The following is a 17,739-nucleotide window of genomic DNA, read 5'->3' on the forward strand; positions in this document are numbered from 1 at the left end:
CAAGGTTTTCCCTTTGGTTTCTTCAGGCATTTAATAGCATCTCCTGCTGCCTTGCTGGAAGAATTTACTTAAATTGCTTGAGAGTGGCAAGCGGAACGGCAAGGGAGGTAAATAGCAGGAGGGGAAGGCAGCTGCCTGCCAGGGAGAAGCTGGAGGGGGCTGGGATGGGCTGACGTTCGTTAATGGTCTGGAAGGACAGGACAGCAGGAGGAGATGAGGTCTGCGGAGGGTCCACCGCTTGGAGCGTAGACAGGAAAGGCAGCGTAGGCAGGACGCGGGAGATGAGCCAGCTACAGCCACTTGGCACTTTTGTTTTTGTAATAAGAAAAGCGCAGGTTGGATTTTTTTTTTTTTTTTTTTTTTTTTTGCAGCGGGGGAGGTGGGTGGGGAAAGTTTGGAGGCCGAGGGGTGGATAAACGGCCCAAAAGTCTGTAAGTCCCTGTGAAAATGAAACATCTAGACCAGAGATTCCCAATGTTGGGATCCCGAGTTGGCAGTACCAGCCTCACCTGGGAGTAGTGGACGTTCTCTGGTCCACCCTGACCTACTCAGAAACTCTAACCAGCCTTCCAGGTGATGCCACTGCCTGCTCAAGTTTGAAAGGCACTGGTCTAAACGAGGGTCACCTTGAACAACGAGGGGCTTTTTAAACCTCACCCGGTCAGAGACACAAAAGCCAGCCTTCTCGGAGAAATGGCAGTGTCCCAGTGACCAGCAACCCGGGACAGAAGTGGCTTGCCTGAGGTCCCCCGAGGGCAAGCGGTGGCCTGCAGGCAGGTCTCATTCCCACGCCTGTGCTCTTCTCTGTAGTATTTTATGAGCCTATGTGTGAAGACCCTGGAGAAGGGTGGGCCTATCACTCACTTCTTCTCTATGTCACAGAGATGTGATGAAGATTCCCACGTCGACACTTACCCCCTGTTTTTATAGTCCCACCGGCGCTGTCAGGCCTCACCGGGACGGAAGATGAGAAGTGTGGTCATAACGGATTTGAAACAGATGGGTGAGTTGGAACCCTCAGGCTGTGTCCTGCGAGCCAGACAGCAATGAAGAACCAGGAGCAGAGGAAAAGGTTATAAAAATGTGTAGTCTTTGCTTTATTGAGTTACAACAAATGAGCAACAAGTTAGAAAAATTGTTTTTTTTTTCAAACTCCCTAACCTTTTATTTGTGCAGTGCACTCAAATGAGGGGCAGTGTGGGCAGGGGAAGGGACTGCAAACACAACTCATACTGCAACGTTTACATCAGATTTGTCTCCTGGTTTTTCTTCTTTAGAAGTTAGGACTAACTGAGGGAAAAAAAAAGTGCACTCAGGAAACTAAAATTGGCCCAAAACAAACACACAAACAAACAAAAAAAGCAATTCGTGGTGAAGCTTCAAGCTGAAATCTTGTCCAATACCACACTGAGAAAAGGCAGCTAGGAACGGAAATGAAAACCAAAGCTGTTCATCTTTGTACCATCTAGACACGAAGATCTTTTTCTTTTAATTTCACAAAAGTAATGATGATGCTAATGCATCCGGGAGCCTTTTCTGCTGGTCACTAAAAAGGGGCTCAGAGGGTAGCTGTCTGCCACCCAGTTCTCCGGGTGCTGGCTCGGCCCAAGGTCTGAGGCCAGGCCATCAAAAAAAAAAACCAGACTGGCCTGGTGGCAGTTCAGAAAGCCTTGTGTGTGGCTAAACAGGGACCCCCAGAGGAGGCCGGGGAAGAAATAGAAATGGATTTGATTTGGAAGATCTGTCATCTGTAAAACCCTCTCCAAGTTAAGACAGATGCCTGAATCCCGGCCCTTTCCCCTGAAGAAATCTCCCAAACTTCAAACTCCCTTTAAAAATGAACTCTCCCTACCTAAAATCCAGTAGATATAATGGCACTAATGCTAACATCCCCCCTCCCCCAAATTAATAAAATAAAAAAAAACAAAAAGAAAGGAAAAAAGAGAAAAGCACGTATGATCAGCCCTCCCTCCTGGAAAAAAAACCTTACAATGGTAGTGCTGGGAAAGGAAGTTGCCCTTGGTTAAAAAGGTAACAAAATTTTCCCACATTGTACAAATTGGTTCCAGTATAGCAAGAGGCGGGGGGCCTGGGCACAGGAGCAAACTATTTACAAGGACCCATGGAAAACGCAGTGGTAGGACTTTGGCACTATGAACAGTCCCCACCGGGCCTCGGGGAGGTGCGTACGAGTGAAGGCGTTCCACTTGGAGTCTCTGGCCAGGGCGGCCCACAGCCAGGGACGGAAGTTCTCTTCTCTCTTTGAAGACAGAGTGTCCCCTTCATCAGCACAGCAGTTCTGATGGACTTCCCTAGAAGGACAACACAAAGCCAGAGATGTCAGGGAGATGACCATGATTCCCTGGGTGCAAGGCATCGGGGGTGGCCTCTCCTTGGCTCTCCTGGGGAGACACTTCCAAAGCCATCCTGGGGCCTGGAGGAGAGACAAACACCCTGTTTTAAAGAAACAAGTGTGTTTCCTGAGCACAGTCTAACATTATGGGAAGTGCCTTCAGAATAAGGCCTTTGAAAACCGGATGACTTTCTGGGCAAGTGAAGGAGGTGATGCATTTCATCATTACAAGACCCTTTTCTTATTCCTGGAGACGCAGCCAGTCACAATGGTTCCTAAAAGGCCCCAGAATCAGACAAACCTGGATTGGGGTCGAGAGTTCTCTCTATACTGGCCATGGGGCCATACACACGTCAAAATCTCTCTCGGGCTTAGTTTTTGCTTCTGTAAAACAGGGATAATAGCATCCACAAAGCAGTTGTGATAAGAAGTTGATATATGCACCAGCATATAAAATAGTGCCAGGCGTGTGGTAAGTATTACACGTGCTTTTGTTGTATTTGTTAGATGGAACCCTTTCCAAATAGGATATAAAATAATCATAATAAAATGAGAAATTTTAAGTGTATTTTTAATTTAATGTTTCTGTCAACCCTCAGGTGTAGATAAAATTGTTATTCCCATTTTACAGGTGAGGAAACTGAGCACAGAGAAGCTAAAAAACTTGCCCAAGGTCACACAGCTAGAAAGTGGCAGAGCCAAAATCCCAACCCAGGCAATTTCCAGAGCCTGTGCTCTTAACCAGTGTTTACTGAGTCAGTATGGAGAAGAGTTTAATTCTTATGTACTTTGAAGTAATGAAAATAGTCCAAGGACCTTCTTATGGGTTAAATTGTGTCCTCCCAACCCCCAAAGATATGTTGAAGTCCTAACCCTTAGTACCTCAGAATGTAAGCCCTATTTGGAAATTCCTTTACAGAGGTGATCAATGTTAAAATGAGGTCATTAGGGTGGGACCTAATCCCATAGGGCTGGTGTCCTTATAAAAAGGGGAAATTTGGACACGGAGACAGACACAGGGAGAACATCAAGGGAAGACGAAGGCAGAAATTGGGGTGTTGTATCTATAAGGCAAGGATTGCCAGCAACCCGCCAGAAGCTAGAAGAGAAGCAAGGAACACATGTTCCCACACAGCACTCAGAAGGAAGCAACCCTGCCAACACCAGACTTCCAGTCTCCAGACCGTGGGAGAATAAATTCCTGTCGGTTAAGCCAGCCAGTTTGTGGTACTTGATGGCAGCCTTAGGAAACTAAGGCCGACCTCCATTTCCTCTGTGGGCTCCTGGGATCCAAGGATCCTGAGCATGAGTCCAAGGGGAGGGCTCAGGGCTGTAAAGGACATAGTATTCCATGACAGACTGGAAGGTGATCAAATCTGTAGATGCCTGAAGCCACTGGCTTTTTCTTTGCCTCCCTCCTGGGTTACTGCTTGGTAGCCGAGAAGGCCCTGAGAAGTTTTTGTGTTTTTCTTGTGCGGGGGACCAAGAGCAAGAATACCAGACTTCTCAGCCGAAGGCATCAGCAGATTATCTATATTGTTTGTCATTCTTAACGTCTGGATGTCCAGTGTACCCACATTCCCTACATGCTCCCGATAATAAGACTCAATATTGGAGTTAAGGAAACAGCTTGTAAAAGAAACGTCTGTGGATGAAACCAGATTCCAGGGTGTCCTTGGGATCTGGTACCACCCAAAAGTGATCCAGCAGATGTCACCGAATCGTAAGAGCTACAGGGGTCCTTACAGGTGACGCGGCCAACTTCACTCATTTCATGAGAAAAAAAAAAGGAAGCTCAGGGAGGAAAAGCGATTTCCCCAGGTCACATGACTGCTCAGCGGCAGAGTCAAAAGCAATAGTGATCACGGTTATGACAACAGTGAGAGTAGCTTAAATATCTCTCATGATTATGATGTGCCAGGCCCAATGCTAAGTGCTGACTTGGATCATCTCATTTACTCCTCATGGTAGCCTGGTAACCCGGGAGGTAGGCCCACCTGCAGTGAAGAGACGGGGGTTTAGGGAGATTAAATGGTGTCAGGCGAGTAGTAAGTGGTGGAAACTGGATTCTACTGCGGCCAATGCAACTTTCGCTGCTCCCCGCCACACCTGACCCGCCTTGCCCTACGTTCACAGCTGCTCGCTGCACGGAGCCACGTGACGACAGGAGAGCGCAGGTCTGCTTCAAAGACAGGCTGGCGGTCCCAGGCAGCTGAAGAGGACCACGAGCCTTACCGCTGATCCCATGCAGAGCCACACGCACCCAGGATGGGCACGCGGACCACAGTCGGCCTCCCGCCGTGCTCCCCGAAAGAACAGGATTTCCCGCAGCGAACTGGGTCTTTCACCGTCTTCGGAAAGGAGGCTGCCTGTGGGTGGATGTCCACGCGAACAGTTCTCAAGCCTCCAGGAAAACAAGGCCCAAGGTGGGTAAAGAGCGACTGCGCCTTCTCCCAACCAGGCTGGGGAACGTCAGCTCAGCACAGGACTGTGGTCTCCGCCGTGGAGCAGGGAGGAAAGCGCCGTGGAGTCAGAGGAAGCTGGATCCAGGCTCAGCCACTTCCGAGCTGTGTGCCGAGGTCAGTTACCTAAGCTCCCTGAGCCTCACGTCCACAATTCATAATCAACCGGCTGCTGGGAGGGCGACAGACGAGGTGCGCAAAGCATACATGTGCTCCAGAAATACTGCTTCCTTTTTTCCTTGAGGAAAGCCAGGTGCAAAATTACAGCCTTAGGGGTAAGTCAGCTCACCTGTGTGTGTGAGAATTTATACATTTTCTCTCTCTCCTCTCTCTCATATATAGAAAACTGAACCCTGTCTCTCTAAGTGATTGGCAAAAATTTGCTTTTTATTTTTATTTATTGATTTCTTTTGTTTTCTGAGTTTGAAGATGACTAGTTAATGAGATCAGTCGGGCTGCTTGAATTACCTTGCCTATTAATATTACACTGTTATAACGCATATCAAGTATAAATTATTAGAAGCAAAAGAAGTTGATTTTATCACGGTGATTTTTCTGTAACAAATAATTTTTAAACAATCCGATTATTGATGAATTATAAAATATCTTAGCAACTATGCTGTCGGTTTATTTGAAAGTAATAAAAATATGGAAAAAATTTGCTTTTTAGATAAACCTCAATATTAAGGTGGTTCTCCATCTGGCAGTTTTTTAAAAATTGAAGTATAGTTGATTTACAATATTGTGTTTCAGGTGTACAGCAAAGTGATTCAGTTTTATATATATATAAATATTTTTTCAGATTATTTTCCATCATAGGTTATTACAAGATATTCAATATAGTTCCCTGTGCTATACAGTAAATCCTTCCTGATTTCTATTTCCTAGTTAGTAGTGTGTATCTGTTAATCCCGTACTCCTAATTTATCCCCCTGCTCTCTCTTTCCCCTTTGGTAACCATAAGTTAGTTTTCTCTGTCTGTGATCTGTTTCTGTTTTGTATATAGATTCATTTGTATTATTTTTGAGATTCCACATGTAAGTGATATCATGTAATATTTGTCTTTCTCTGATTCATTAAGTTAATGTTCTCTAGGTCCATCCGTGTTGCTGCAAATGGCAATGTTTCATTCTTTATGGCTGAGTAGTATTCCATTATATATATATATATATATATTTACACACACACACACACACACACACATATATATATATATATATATATATGTTACATTTTCTTAAGCCAATAGTCTGTTGATGGGCACTTGGGTTGTTACCATGTCTCGGCTATTGTAAATAGCGCTGCTATGAACATTGGGGTGCATGTGTCTTTTAGAATTAGAGTTTTCATCTTTTCCAGAGTGGGATTGCTGGAGCGTATGGTAGCTCTATTTTTAGATTTTTAAGGAATGTCTATACTGTTTTCCATAGTATTTACATACCAATTTATATTGCCACCTACAGTGTAGGAGGGTTCTTTTCTCTCCACACCCCCTCCAGCATTTACTGTTTGTAGACTTTTTGATGATGGCCATTCTGACAGGTGTGAGGTGATACCTCATTGTGCTTCTGATTTGCATTTTTCTAATAATTAGTAATGGTGAGCATCTTTTCATGTGCCTGTTGGCCATCTGCATGTCTTCTCTGGAGAAATGTCTATTTAGGGCTTCTGCCCATTTTTTGATTGGGTTGTTTGTTTTCTTGATACTGAGTTGTATGAGCTACTTGTATGTTTTGGATATTAACTCCTTGTTGGTTGCATTATTTGCAAATATTTTTTCCCACTCAGGTTGTCTTTTTGTTTTGTTGATGGTTTCCTTTGCTGTGCAAGAGCTTTTAAGTTTGATTAAGTCCCATTTATTTTTGCTTTTATTTCTATTGCCTTGGTAGACTGATCTAAGAAAATATTGCTACGATTTTTGTCCAAGAATGTTTTGCCTATATTCTATTTTAGGAGTTTTATGGTGTCATGTCTTACATTTAGATCTTTAAACCATTTTGAGTTTATTTTTGTGTATGGTGAGAAGGTGTGTTCTAACTTCATTGATTTACATGAGGCTGTCCAGCTTTCCCAGCACCACTTGCTGAAGAGACTCTTTTTCCTCCATTGCATATTCTTGCCTCCTTTGTCGAAGATTAATTGACCATAGGTGTGTGGGTTTATTTCTGTGCTCTTCTGTGCCATTGATCTATATGTCTGTTTTTGTGCCAATACCGTCGTGTTTTGATTACTGTAGCTTTGTAGCTGGTCTTATCTGGGAGGGTTATGCCTCCAGCTTTGTTTTTTTCCCCTCAGGATTGCTTTGGCAATTCTGGGTCTTTTGTGGTTCCATATAAATTTTAGGATTATTTGTTCTAGTTCTGTGAAAAATGTCATGAGTATTTTGATATGGACTGCGTTAAATCTGTAGATTGCTTTGGGTAGTACGGCCATTTTAACAATATTCTTCCAATCTAAGAGCATGGGATATCTTTCCATTTCTTTGAATCATCTTCAATTTCTTTTATGACAATGTTTTTTTCCGTCTTATGGGGATGAACATGTATAATCCTCCAGCCATATGCATTAATAATGAAAAATAAATGCTAAACAAGGCCATTAAAAAAACAAAACAAAAAACCTCACAAAAAAATATTGCAAGGCCAAAGGGTGACCTGGAGAAGGGGAGACAAAGCCACTTTTTTTTTGGCTTTTGCAGTGATTCCAGATGTCTGTGGATAGCTCTGGGCCCCAGTAGCACCCTTGGAACTGCCAGACTTCAATTCTCCTCTGACCTCTCCCACACTATGTAGCGGTGGGCGGGACTTGGGCTGTGGGAGCTGGCGGTACTCTCAAAGTGAGGCTGGGAAGATGCAGGACACCAAGGGCACACAGCCTGGCCCCATTGCCTTCCCCTTGGGCAGCAGGTCCCAGCTGCAGGTCACTTCTACAGAAGACCCTGCTCCCAGACACCCTCAGTTCACCTTTTTAAACGTATGTCCACAGAGTTCACTGCTGACCCCCGCCCCGCACTGAGTCTGGCTCACTGAGGATGCTCAAATGTTCGTTAATGAATGAAAAACAAGAAGAGAGCACAGTGCTGTTAGAGGTGGCTGATTACACAAGATTGACGACAAAGTTCACATTTCAGGTGTTTTTTTGTTTTTTTTTTTTAAAAAGTATTACAGTGATTTTGACTATGTGGCCTCTTGCTAAGCCCCTGGGCTTCTACCTGGAATCCTACCACTTGGTCAGGGACATTCCGCATGGTAGAGAACCTACCGCCCGATGGGTCACTTGATCCCAGAGCACTAGTTCTTAGCATTGGGGTAAACTGCAAAGTCACTGGGCCCCTTTTCTTATGGCCACTGTTCGAACGTTTCCACCAAGTGGATGTCCTCCCTCTCCCTGAACACTATCCAGGACAGGGAGCCCACTGGCTCCCACAGCTGTCCCTTTCTATCTCGGTGACACCTTGGAATGTTAAAAAGTACTACCTAATTCTTCAGCAAAATCTGTTTCCCTATTACCTTACCTTTGGGAAAGCATGAAACAATTAGAATTCTTTTCCCATGTGCTAGCTTTCTGTTCCTATTTCTCTTTACTTTTCCCTGTAGGGATTTCCCTTAGGCCCTGTGGACTTGAGAGAGAATAACACCGCAGTCCATGAGATAGAAAAGCAAGTACTGTGATTGTAATTTATTCAGTCTTATCTCAATCACATTTCTGAGTCCAAGTTTCTTTTATTGGGAAGGGGCATGGTCTAATTTGAATTAGAACCGAGAAAAGGAAAACATGGTGACACGGAGAAAGAATAAGTAATTTCTCAGCGGATGAGGAAAATTTCACACTATCCTACATTATGTCAGCTCTGAACGTCCGGCACTTCTTTGAAGTGTGAACTCAGACAAGTCATAGCCACGATAGTCACCTTTTAGGTTCCCTGATGCACCAAGTTCCCTCCTGTCTCAGGGTCTTTGGGTATGTGGTTTCTTCTGCCTGGACTGTTTCTCCTCTTTGCCCAGCCAACTCCTACTTAACCTTTTGCATTTCAATTCATCCACTGCTTGTTTAGAGAAACCTTGCCCAACCCCCTAAATCAGGTCAAATTGCCCTAATCTATGTTCTCACAGTTCCATGCTCCTTTCCTTCAAAAAATCTTGTCACCTGGCAACATTTCCTTTTTTTTTTTTTTTAAAGAAGATGTTGGGGGTAGGAGTTTATTGATTAATTTATTTATTTTTGCTGTGTTGGGTCTTCGTTTCTGTGCGAGGGCTTTCTCTAGTTGTGGCAGGCGGGGGCCACTCTTCATCGCGGTGCTCGGGCCTGTCGCTATTGTGGCCTCTCTTGTTGCGGAGCACGGGCTCCAGACATGCAGGCTCAGTAGTTGTGGCTCACGGGCCCAGTTGCTCCGCGGCATGTGGGATCTTCCCGGACCGGGGCTCGAACCCGTGTCCCCTGCATTGGCAGGCGGACTCTCAACCACTGCGCCACCAGGGAAGCCCAACATTTCCTTTTTGTTTGATGGAAGATTATTTGGTCAAAGACTATGGGCTCCACGGAGGCAGGGACATTCTGGGCACTGCTGCCTCCAGAGCCTGGCACACTGCAGGCTTTCCACAAATACTGATGGATGAACAGGCCAAGGCGCTTACTATGAGCATCTCTGGACTAGGTGCTCCTCCTCCTTGGGGCCAGCATCCTTCCTCTGAAAAACGAGGGGCTTCGATTTCACGATGTTCCTAAGTCACTACAAGCTGCCTAAAGCACGGTGGAAATTCCTACTGTGAGAAGCTCCAGAATTAGGTAAAAGGAAGTGATAGCGGTTAACTCTCCATGAGGTACCAGGGCAGGGAGGCTAAGGTACAGTCCCTGAGAAGTATCACCCAGTAAATAGCTAGTGATCGATTCTCCAACAGACCTTTCCCTCAAGCTGCCCACACACAGGGAAAGCAGATTGTCCCCAGTTCCTCTCCCCTGATGGCTGTCATCTGATGGGACTAGTGAGTGATAGAAAAAAAAAAAAATGAGGAGAAGCAAAGGACTGAGGTACCAGATCCTGGATAACTGGAAGCCAACTATCTTTGTTAATTCTCAGGTTGGTTCGATAAACTGCTGTTAAACATCTGTTCTGAATCAGGCACTGGGGGATTCAGAGATTAATGGCCTGTGGTGCCTGCCTTTAAGGGTCTGATAGGGGAGAGATGGGGAAATAGTTAATTACAACATTTTCATTTATCCATCCATCCATTCACATATCTGTATTTGGACGGCTAATCTGAACAGATGATGGGGGTATACTTATCCTAGATCCTAAATTGTAGCCAGGATCCAATGTTGGCAGCCTTGAATATTTTAAGCAAGCTGAACTATGGAAAATACTTTTTTTCTGACATTTCACAGATTTACCTCTTCCCCAAAGCCATCCCTAATTCTCAGGAGATGGAAATTGTCAGAAGTCAGGAGGCAGCCAAGTAGTGAATAGTTGTGTATTAGTTCCCACTCCACATAGAATTAAGAAATGACCATGTCCTGTTGGTCCATCCTGGGCGGTGATGGTGGTGCCACTGTTGGCAAGGTGGTGGGCCACGGTGGTTGGGTCAGGCAGTGACCTGACAGATGAGAGGGGGCCTCCAGGCTCCACCAGCCGCTAGCTGAGGAACCCAGGGCAAGCATCTCTGAGCCTCCGTTTGGCCCTCTGTAAAATGGGGAAAGAGCCGTACCTCTCTCAGAAGGTCGTCATGAAGTGTAAATGACTTAATAGATGTGCTGGGAAGAATGCTGAGCACATGGCATATACAAATAAATGGAAATTCTTCGTGGTAGCAGAGCCGGGCAATTCCGTCTGGCCAACCATCAAGGCATATGTCTGACATTCTCTGGCTCAAGTATTCTGACTCATTTTTTAGGAAAGGAGTTTATTTTTTGGCCTCTTACCAGGACAGATCTCTCAGTGGATGGCTCGATAATTGTTTGGACCCAGAGACTGAAGCAAGATGCCCCAGTTCAAGGCTTGGGAAGGATTCCTTATCTTTGTGTCTAATCTCAGGGCCAGGGTGAGCCTGGACATTCAAATACTGTCCTGAGCCTTGCCAAGCTTCAGCCAGAGGAATTGGTCGGGGTGGGTACGCTTCACTCCCACAGAGGCAATCCCGTCCTAGAGTCAGCGCCCAGCTGCTTACCCAAGTTTTTTCTCACTCTCTCTCTCATATGTGCCTCACATAACACCTTTCATGAAATCAAAACCATGCATCATTCCCAGGATTATTATATGTGTGGCAACTGCACTCAACTGCAGGTTCCTAAATAAATATGTGTTTAAATAAAAACATCACTGAATATTTATGACTTTCAAGAGACCCATGTGTTTGGTTCATAAAAGCTGTGAAGTATTTGGAGAGGTTTTTTTCCCCTCGAGGTTGGAAGCTTCCTTGAAGGGGTGTCTCTGTTGGGACTTGGGAGAACTTTTGGCCGCCGCCACCGGCACACAGACGGCGGCCCCCTTCTCAATTCAGTGGCACCTGAAAAATATCAGGAGGCCCATTAGGGATATCGGATGTCACAGGTGTTGAGTAGATCTTAGCATGTTGTTTAGGAATGTTTTCTAGCACAGGGTTGTGGTGTTCACCATAAATAAACATAAAAGAGCGGTTCCTGGGTGCTCCTGTTTTTTGGGGGGACTTGACTAGTTCCTACATCTCTGAATTATTTGATGTTAATTCAAAAGTCAACTCTAAAAACCCTAGGTATCTGCCGTCACAGGAGCGGGTCAGGGGTGGGAGGTGCTATCAATCAGAAATGGGGAATTTCTGTCAGAAATAAAGAGGCAGAAACAGCAGTAGGAAGAGTGAAGGCTCCGGAGTGAAACTGAGGTGCTGGTGGGGAGAATGTGGATAAGTTCCTTGGTTTCTGAGTCTCAGTTTCTGGTTTTATAAAAATATAGAGAAGCTTACCTCTCAGGGCCGCTAGGAGAATTGAATGAGACCATCTGTGGCCACAGCGCCCAGCTCAGCCTCTGAACTCAGGAGGCCTTGCATTTTTCCTTCCTTCCTCCCTCCCTCCCTCCCTCTCTTCCTTCCCAAAGCTTCTCTTTATGGTTTCAGCATTTCTTCCCCCTTCTCCTTCTCTTGGGCCTCAGGTGGGGGTCAAGCACAGTGGCAACCAACTCAGGTGGGCGCTGTCAACTGCTGGTGTTTGTATAGTTTGGGAGAGAAAAGATGGGGACAGGTGGCCTTGGGGGCCTCTGGGGGGCTGCCATCCCTAGGTACCTCCCACTCAGCGATGTGCATCCAGAGCTCACTCTGGACACAGGAACAGTTAGCATCCTTATATCCAAATTGAGCAAACACAACTGGTTCAGAAGAACTTTTGCCTGCTGTGGAAAGCCATCAGGTTTTCTTTTAGTTTGCCTCTTCTCATTTGTTTGCTGAATCCCAAACTCAGCTTGCTGGCTATGCCAAACCTCTTTTGGTCCCTCAGCTGCACCATCCCTTTTCTTGTCTCTGGGCCCTTGCTTGGCTCTTCCTTCCACCTGAAACACTCTTTTCCTTGTCTGTGCACTTGGCTAGCTCCTGAGTCAGCTGTCCCTTCCTCCAGGAAGCCTTCCCTGACTCCCAGCCTGGGTGCCCCGCCTGCGTGCACGTCTTCTTCATGCCACGGAGCACCCTGGCAAATAAAGGAAAGAGCAATTTCCCCTCTTGTTGGTCTGACTGAGCTCCAGGTGAAGGAGGACTCGATCTTCTTCATCCTGTCCTCTCTAGTGCCTAGCACATTCGCCTACACACAGTAGGCGCTCAGGACGTATTTGTTGAATTGAATTGAACCCAACTGTTTACTGTGTGGTAGGTGGAAAAAGCAATCACGTAGACTTATGTTTATGCATCAGAAAAATCTGGGATGGAAGACGGGGCAAACTAGGAGCTCTCAGGCAGAATCTGATTGGACAAAAAAAAAAAAAAAATGCTCCTTCATCTCAACAAGGGGGATATGGGCTGGTTTGGTAGGGTCTTTTTTTTTTTATCAAATTTGTTACAAATTGCTTCTGTTTTATGTTTTGGTTTTTTGGCCAGTGAAGCATGTGGGATCTCAGCTCGCCAACCAGGGATTGAACCCGCACCCGCTGCATTGGAAGGCGAAGTCTTAACCACTGGACTGCCAGGGTTGTCCCTGGTAGATTCTTATAAGAAGCAAGAAAATGGCCAGAGGCAGGATGAAACCGTTGTAGCCAGGTGGAGGCGGGTGGTTGGTGCGCTGCATAATGCCCTTTAACCCTTCCTATCACTAGCTCACCTTCCTCACCTGCAACCTATTACCACTTCCTCCTGCAAAGTTGGAGGAGAAAGACTTGATGGCATTCTGTGATTGGCTGCTCATTAAATTGCTCTTTTAATAGCTGATGGAGCCGGCTAAAATAAGGTTTCTAGAGGACTTAATTTATTTGCCAGGTGCCTCGTTTTATTACTGAATAAATGAATTAATGAGGGACATGGCTGGCCAAAGTTGTCCGAGTTCATAAATAAAAAGGTATGGTAATTTCCAGAGCTCCCTTGGGGAACTTATCAATCATTCTAGAGGTTTTTACCTTTCACTATGTTTAAAGATGACATGGTGGTGGCGTGGGGCTTCCATTGCCTTTTCTTTTTGTTTTTTTGTTGTTTGTTTGCGGTATGCAGGCCTCTCACTGTTGTGGCCTCTCCCGTTGTGGAGCACAGGCTCCGGATGCGCAGGCTCAGCGGCCATGGCTCACAGGCCCAGCTGCTCCGTGGCATGTGGGATCTTCCCGGACCGGGGCATGAACCCGTGTCCCCTGCATCGGCAGGTGGACTCTCAACCACTGCGCCACCAGGGAAGCCCTTTCATTGCCTTTTAAGTGACCTCTGGAGAAGCTAAGCCGGGCAGATTGTAAATCGTGCATCTCCCTCCTGGATCTAAGCTGCCCTTGGAATACTTCGGCTTCGGCCAAGGTAGACCTTTCCCTCCTGTATCCCTCTCTCTACCATCCCCCCCACCCTGCCCCCTTTTCTAAACATACCATCGAGAAAGCTGCCATGCTTCAGGCCCTGATTTGCACAGACCTCTGGTGAAGCACAAACACCAAGGGCTTGGGTGGCATGTCCCGTTTTGTGGATGACATGGCCATTAGTGACCATGGTAACCTCCCCTCCCAGGCTTTTGTGGCTCCACAGACCTAATTTACACCAGTCTCTTCCAGATTTGAAGGGGCTCTGGGGACCCCATCAGCGCAGCAACAAGTGGGGTCACTTAATGAGACACGCACGGGCGCGCCTTCCTTTAGCCGCTGCGAGGTAAATACCAGGTACTTTCAAAACCTTTCAGGTTAAAGGAAACAATCCCAAATTTTTATTCAGTAAATGTAGACACTTATTCTTTAAAAAATCCAAAAAGAAAAGAAAAAGGAAAAGACATATCCTTTCATGTTTGTTTCTTACACCACTGAACACAAAACAGGCCTTGTGTTGCATTACCTTGTTACTAGACTTTAGAATGGACGGACCCCCAAAGGCCACAGGCAGCAATGCTGTCACCTCTCAGCACTGCCTTGTAAATAAAAACAAAATCTAGCAACACCTATTCTTCTTCCTTTGTCTTAAAAGAGCTTGAAAGAAGAACCCATGGGGCTTCCCTGGTGGCGCAGTGGTTGAGAGTCTGCCTGCCGATGCAGGGGACACGGGTTCGTGCCCCGGTCTGGGAAGATCCCACATGCCGCGGAGCGGCTGGGCCTGTGAGCCATGGCCACTGAGCCTGTGCGTCCGGAGCCTGTGCTCCGCAACGGGAGAGGCCACAGCAGTGAGAGGCCTGCGTACCACAAAAAAAAAAAAAAAAAAAAAAAAAAGAACTCATGATCTGTGTCAGTATCTCTGTACCCGACAACTGTATCGACTCTGGCAATAGAAAGAAAGAAACCCAGCCTCCTGCCCTGGCTCCCGGGGGGACAGGTGGTGTTACCTGTCTAGGCCTGGCTGGCCTCAGCAGGGACGCTGTCGGAGTCCGAGTCAGCCAGTTCCGCCGCCCCTTCCGCTGCCGTCTGACTCCAGCTGTCCGACCTGTCTGAGACGGCGTCCTCCTCTCCGACCGTCACCTCCACCCAATCCACGATGCCCGATTCCTCGTTCTCGTCGCTGCCCTGGCCGTCCCGACTGTTGCCCTCTGATCTGTCCGAGGTGGCCTCCGAGGGCTTTGCCAGCAAACCGTCTCTTGCTTGCTCGCCGCCTGCTTTCATCCTGGGGCCCAGCTTCTCCAAGTCCTCTTCGCAGAGCTTTTTGGGGTCCTTGTGATACTGCAGACCGCCCTCGCTCCCGTTCTTCGAGCTCTCGGCGATGACGGCTTTTGCCGCCTTCCTCGACGGGGCGTCGTAGCCGTGATCATCCGCCACATGCTGCTGCTGGTACTGCTCCAGCCACTTCAAGGTTCCAGTTTTTAGCAAGCATCTGTTCTCCTTGAACCAACGCACGATTTCAGTTCGGACCAGGCCGGTCTTTGCCGCCAGCTGGTCATACTCCTGGGGGGTTGGCCACTGGGTTCTTGCAAACGTGCTCCTCAGGAGATGAACCTGTTCTTGATTTTTTGTAATTGCTGGTGAAGGGCTGGGCAGAGAACTGGGCACCTGGGCGCTGGAGAACTGGTCGAGTCGAGACAGAGCACCGTTGGGGGCCACCGAGTCTGGGCCTTTCTTGCTGGACCCCATGGAATCCAGGACGGCCTGTTCCATGCTGTCCCGAAGCTTCCGCCTCTCCGAGAACCAGGAATCGATCTCTCTCCTGCTCAGCTTGGTCTCCACTCTTAGCCTGTCCAGTTCTGCTTGGGTCGGGAAAGAGCTTTTCAGAAAGCTGTCCTCCAGGATTTTCACCTGACCTTGGGTTTTCTCTTTGAACTTCTGCGGGGCAAAGTCTGGGTACGCGTGGTAAGTGCGGCCGTGTCGGGAAGCCGCGATGGCCAGCTGGTCTTTGGCGAGGGATTCGCTGGTGATGTGGACGATGCCCCTTTGACAGCGATACCGGTGGTCGCTGAACCACTTCTTGATCTCGCTCCTGGCGAGGCCGGTCACCTCGATGAGCCGGTAGACCTCAGCATCGTCGGGGAACTGGCTCTGGAGGAAGCTCGCCTTGAGGTGCGCGATCTGCTCCTTTGTCTTCTTGCGGTCGCTGGCTGGGGTCAGCGAAGGGTTGGCCCCCTTGGGTGGAGGCTCTGGCACTTGAGCGACGTGTGGGCGCTTGGGCTCGGGGGCCGCTTGGGGAGTCGCTAGAGGTCTCTTCTGGCCATGGTTGGTCACTCCGGCCACAGTGAGTGTGATGGGGGAGCAAGAGACGGTCGTCGGCCCGCTGGTCACCTGAGTCAGCACGAGGCTGGTCTGGCCGAGGATCTGGCACGGAAGCGCTGTCTGGAGGATGGGCTGTGACATCTTTGTGGGGGCCAACTGGGCGGGCAGCACAGTGATCGTTGGGGGCACTGACTGGATGGTGCCATTAAACATCTTCTTCCGGGCCTCCTCCACCTCCTCCGGGGACCAGCTGATGCCATGCTTTAAGCGCTGGGTGGCAAACCAGATTCTGATGTGCTCTTCTGGGTGTTTGGAAGCGGCTGTGAGCCAGGACAACTCAGCCTGCGTTGGGTAAGGGAACTTGTTGAAGGAGTTGATCATGGTGGCGTTGGTGTCCAGGGCAGAGTTGTATTTGGTAGTGTTCAGCGGCACGGGGACCTTGGGGACAAGGTTGATGTTTGGTGGAAGCTGGACAGAAGGCATAACGTGTCCTAACGTGTCCTGGAGGAGCTCCACGCCCCCGAGTCTCGAGAGGATCTCAGCCGCGTCTGTCACCAGGCGGGTGGTCCCTTCCGCGTGGTTCTCGGGGGCGGCCTCCTCTGGCTTCTTGGGCACCTTCTTGGCATCGGCTTTCGGTTTCCCTGGCTTCATGATGGGGGTTTTACTCACCGAGATCCCGGGGTCATTGTCCCCGCTTCCGGGGCCGCTGGTGGTGATGGACATGATGTGGTTGGTGGCATCGATGGACTGCTCTAAGACGGTCTGATTATTGCGCTTGATGAGCTTCAGCTTGAAGTTGGTCTCCCCGGGGTGGAACTTGGAGTTGTGGTCAGACAAGGAGTCGTACTTTTTGGTTGTGAAGTTACATTCGGCACACACGTAGAGCGGGTTGAGAATCACGTTGGGGTGCTGCATGTCAACGTGCTCCGTGAACTCGTTCAGGTTTTGCGTGGAGTAGGGGCAGTATTTGCATTCATAACCACCTTGGAGTTTTTTGGATTGATTTTCCCCTGTAGATTTCACCTCTATCACTTCATTTTCTTTGGAAGAGTTTTCAGGTTCTGCTGCCCAAGTGTCCTTGGCCATTTCGGGCTGTGGCGTGCCGATTCCTTTCTCTTTGGCCCTGTCTCCTTCCTCGGGCACGTCTTGTTCTACTACTTGTGATGTCCGAACCATGCATGGGGTTGTGGATTTTCGTTTGCTCGCCATGCTGTCTGTCTGTGTGCAATGGCTTATTTTGGGGATGGGGGCGGGTAGGGAAGGGGCAGTGAAATTTTTGGAACTACTAAGATAAAAGGCTTTTGGCTTTATGCCCCGCTCCAATGGCTTTGGCTTCACTTGAATGCTGAAGTCTGGTGCTTGAGTTTCCAGAATGATTTCAGTGCAGAAGATTGTAACTGTTCCAATGGCTAAACACAAGGGACAGCATCATATCTGTGGGACAAGAACAAAGAGAGTGTCAGTGTTTCCTCACAAGGCAAAAGAAACCAGCATTTCTCTCTAAGTTGCTCCCATGACCCATCCCAACTGGCACCCAAAGCAAATACCCAGGTGCGCACAGATGGTGGGAGAGTGGATACTCCTAAAAATGAAAGATCACATTCTTCTTCTCTTCCATTCTCTGGGAAGGGCAGTGGGAATGGGCCCAAAGCAAGCAAATGAGGATG

At 47.8% G+C, this 17,739-nt stretch overlaps 1 protein-coding gene across 1 annotated transcript; it reads right to left on the reverse strand.

Annotated features, from left to right (window-relative positions):
* Window positions 1-1,089: 1,089 nt before the first annotated feature.
* Window positions 1,090-17,498, reverse strand: ZHX2 (zinc fingers and homeoboxes 2). Its single transcript, XM_082600822.1, has 2 exons — window positions 14,761-17,498; window positions 1,090-2,312 (listed from the first exon to the last, which is right to left on the reverse strand). Exon 1 carries the CDS (start codon window positions 17,279-17,281, stop codon window positions 14,765-14,767), a length of 2,517 nt encoding a protein of 838 aa, XP_082456948.1. The 5' UTR covers window positions 17,282-17,498; the 3' UTR covers window positions 1,090-2,312; window positions 14,761-14,764.
* Window positions 17,499-17,739: the final 241 nt, after the last annotated feature.

The sequence above is a fragment of the Mesoplodon mirus genome (assembly GCF_964341445.2).
Source record: "Mesoplodon mirus genome assembly, chromosome: 16".
Classification (NCBI taxonomy): domain Eukaryota; kingdom Metazoa; phylum Chordata; class Mammalia; order Artiodactyla; family Ziphiidae; genus Mesoplodon; species Mesoplodon mirus.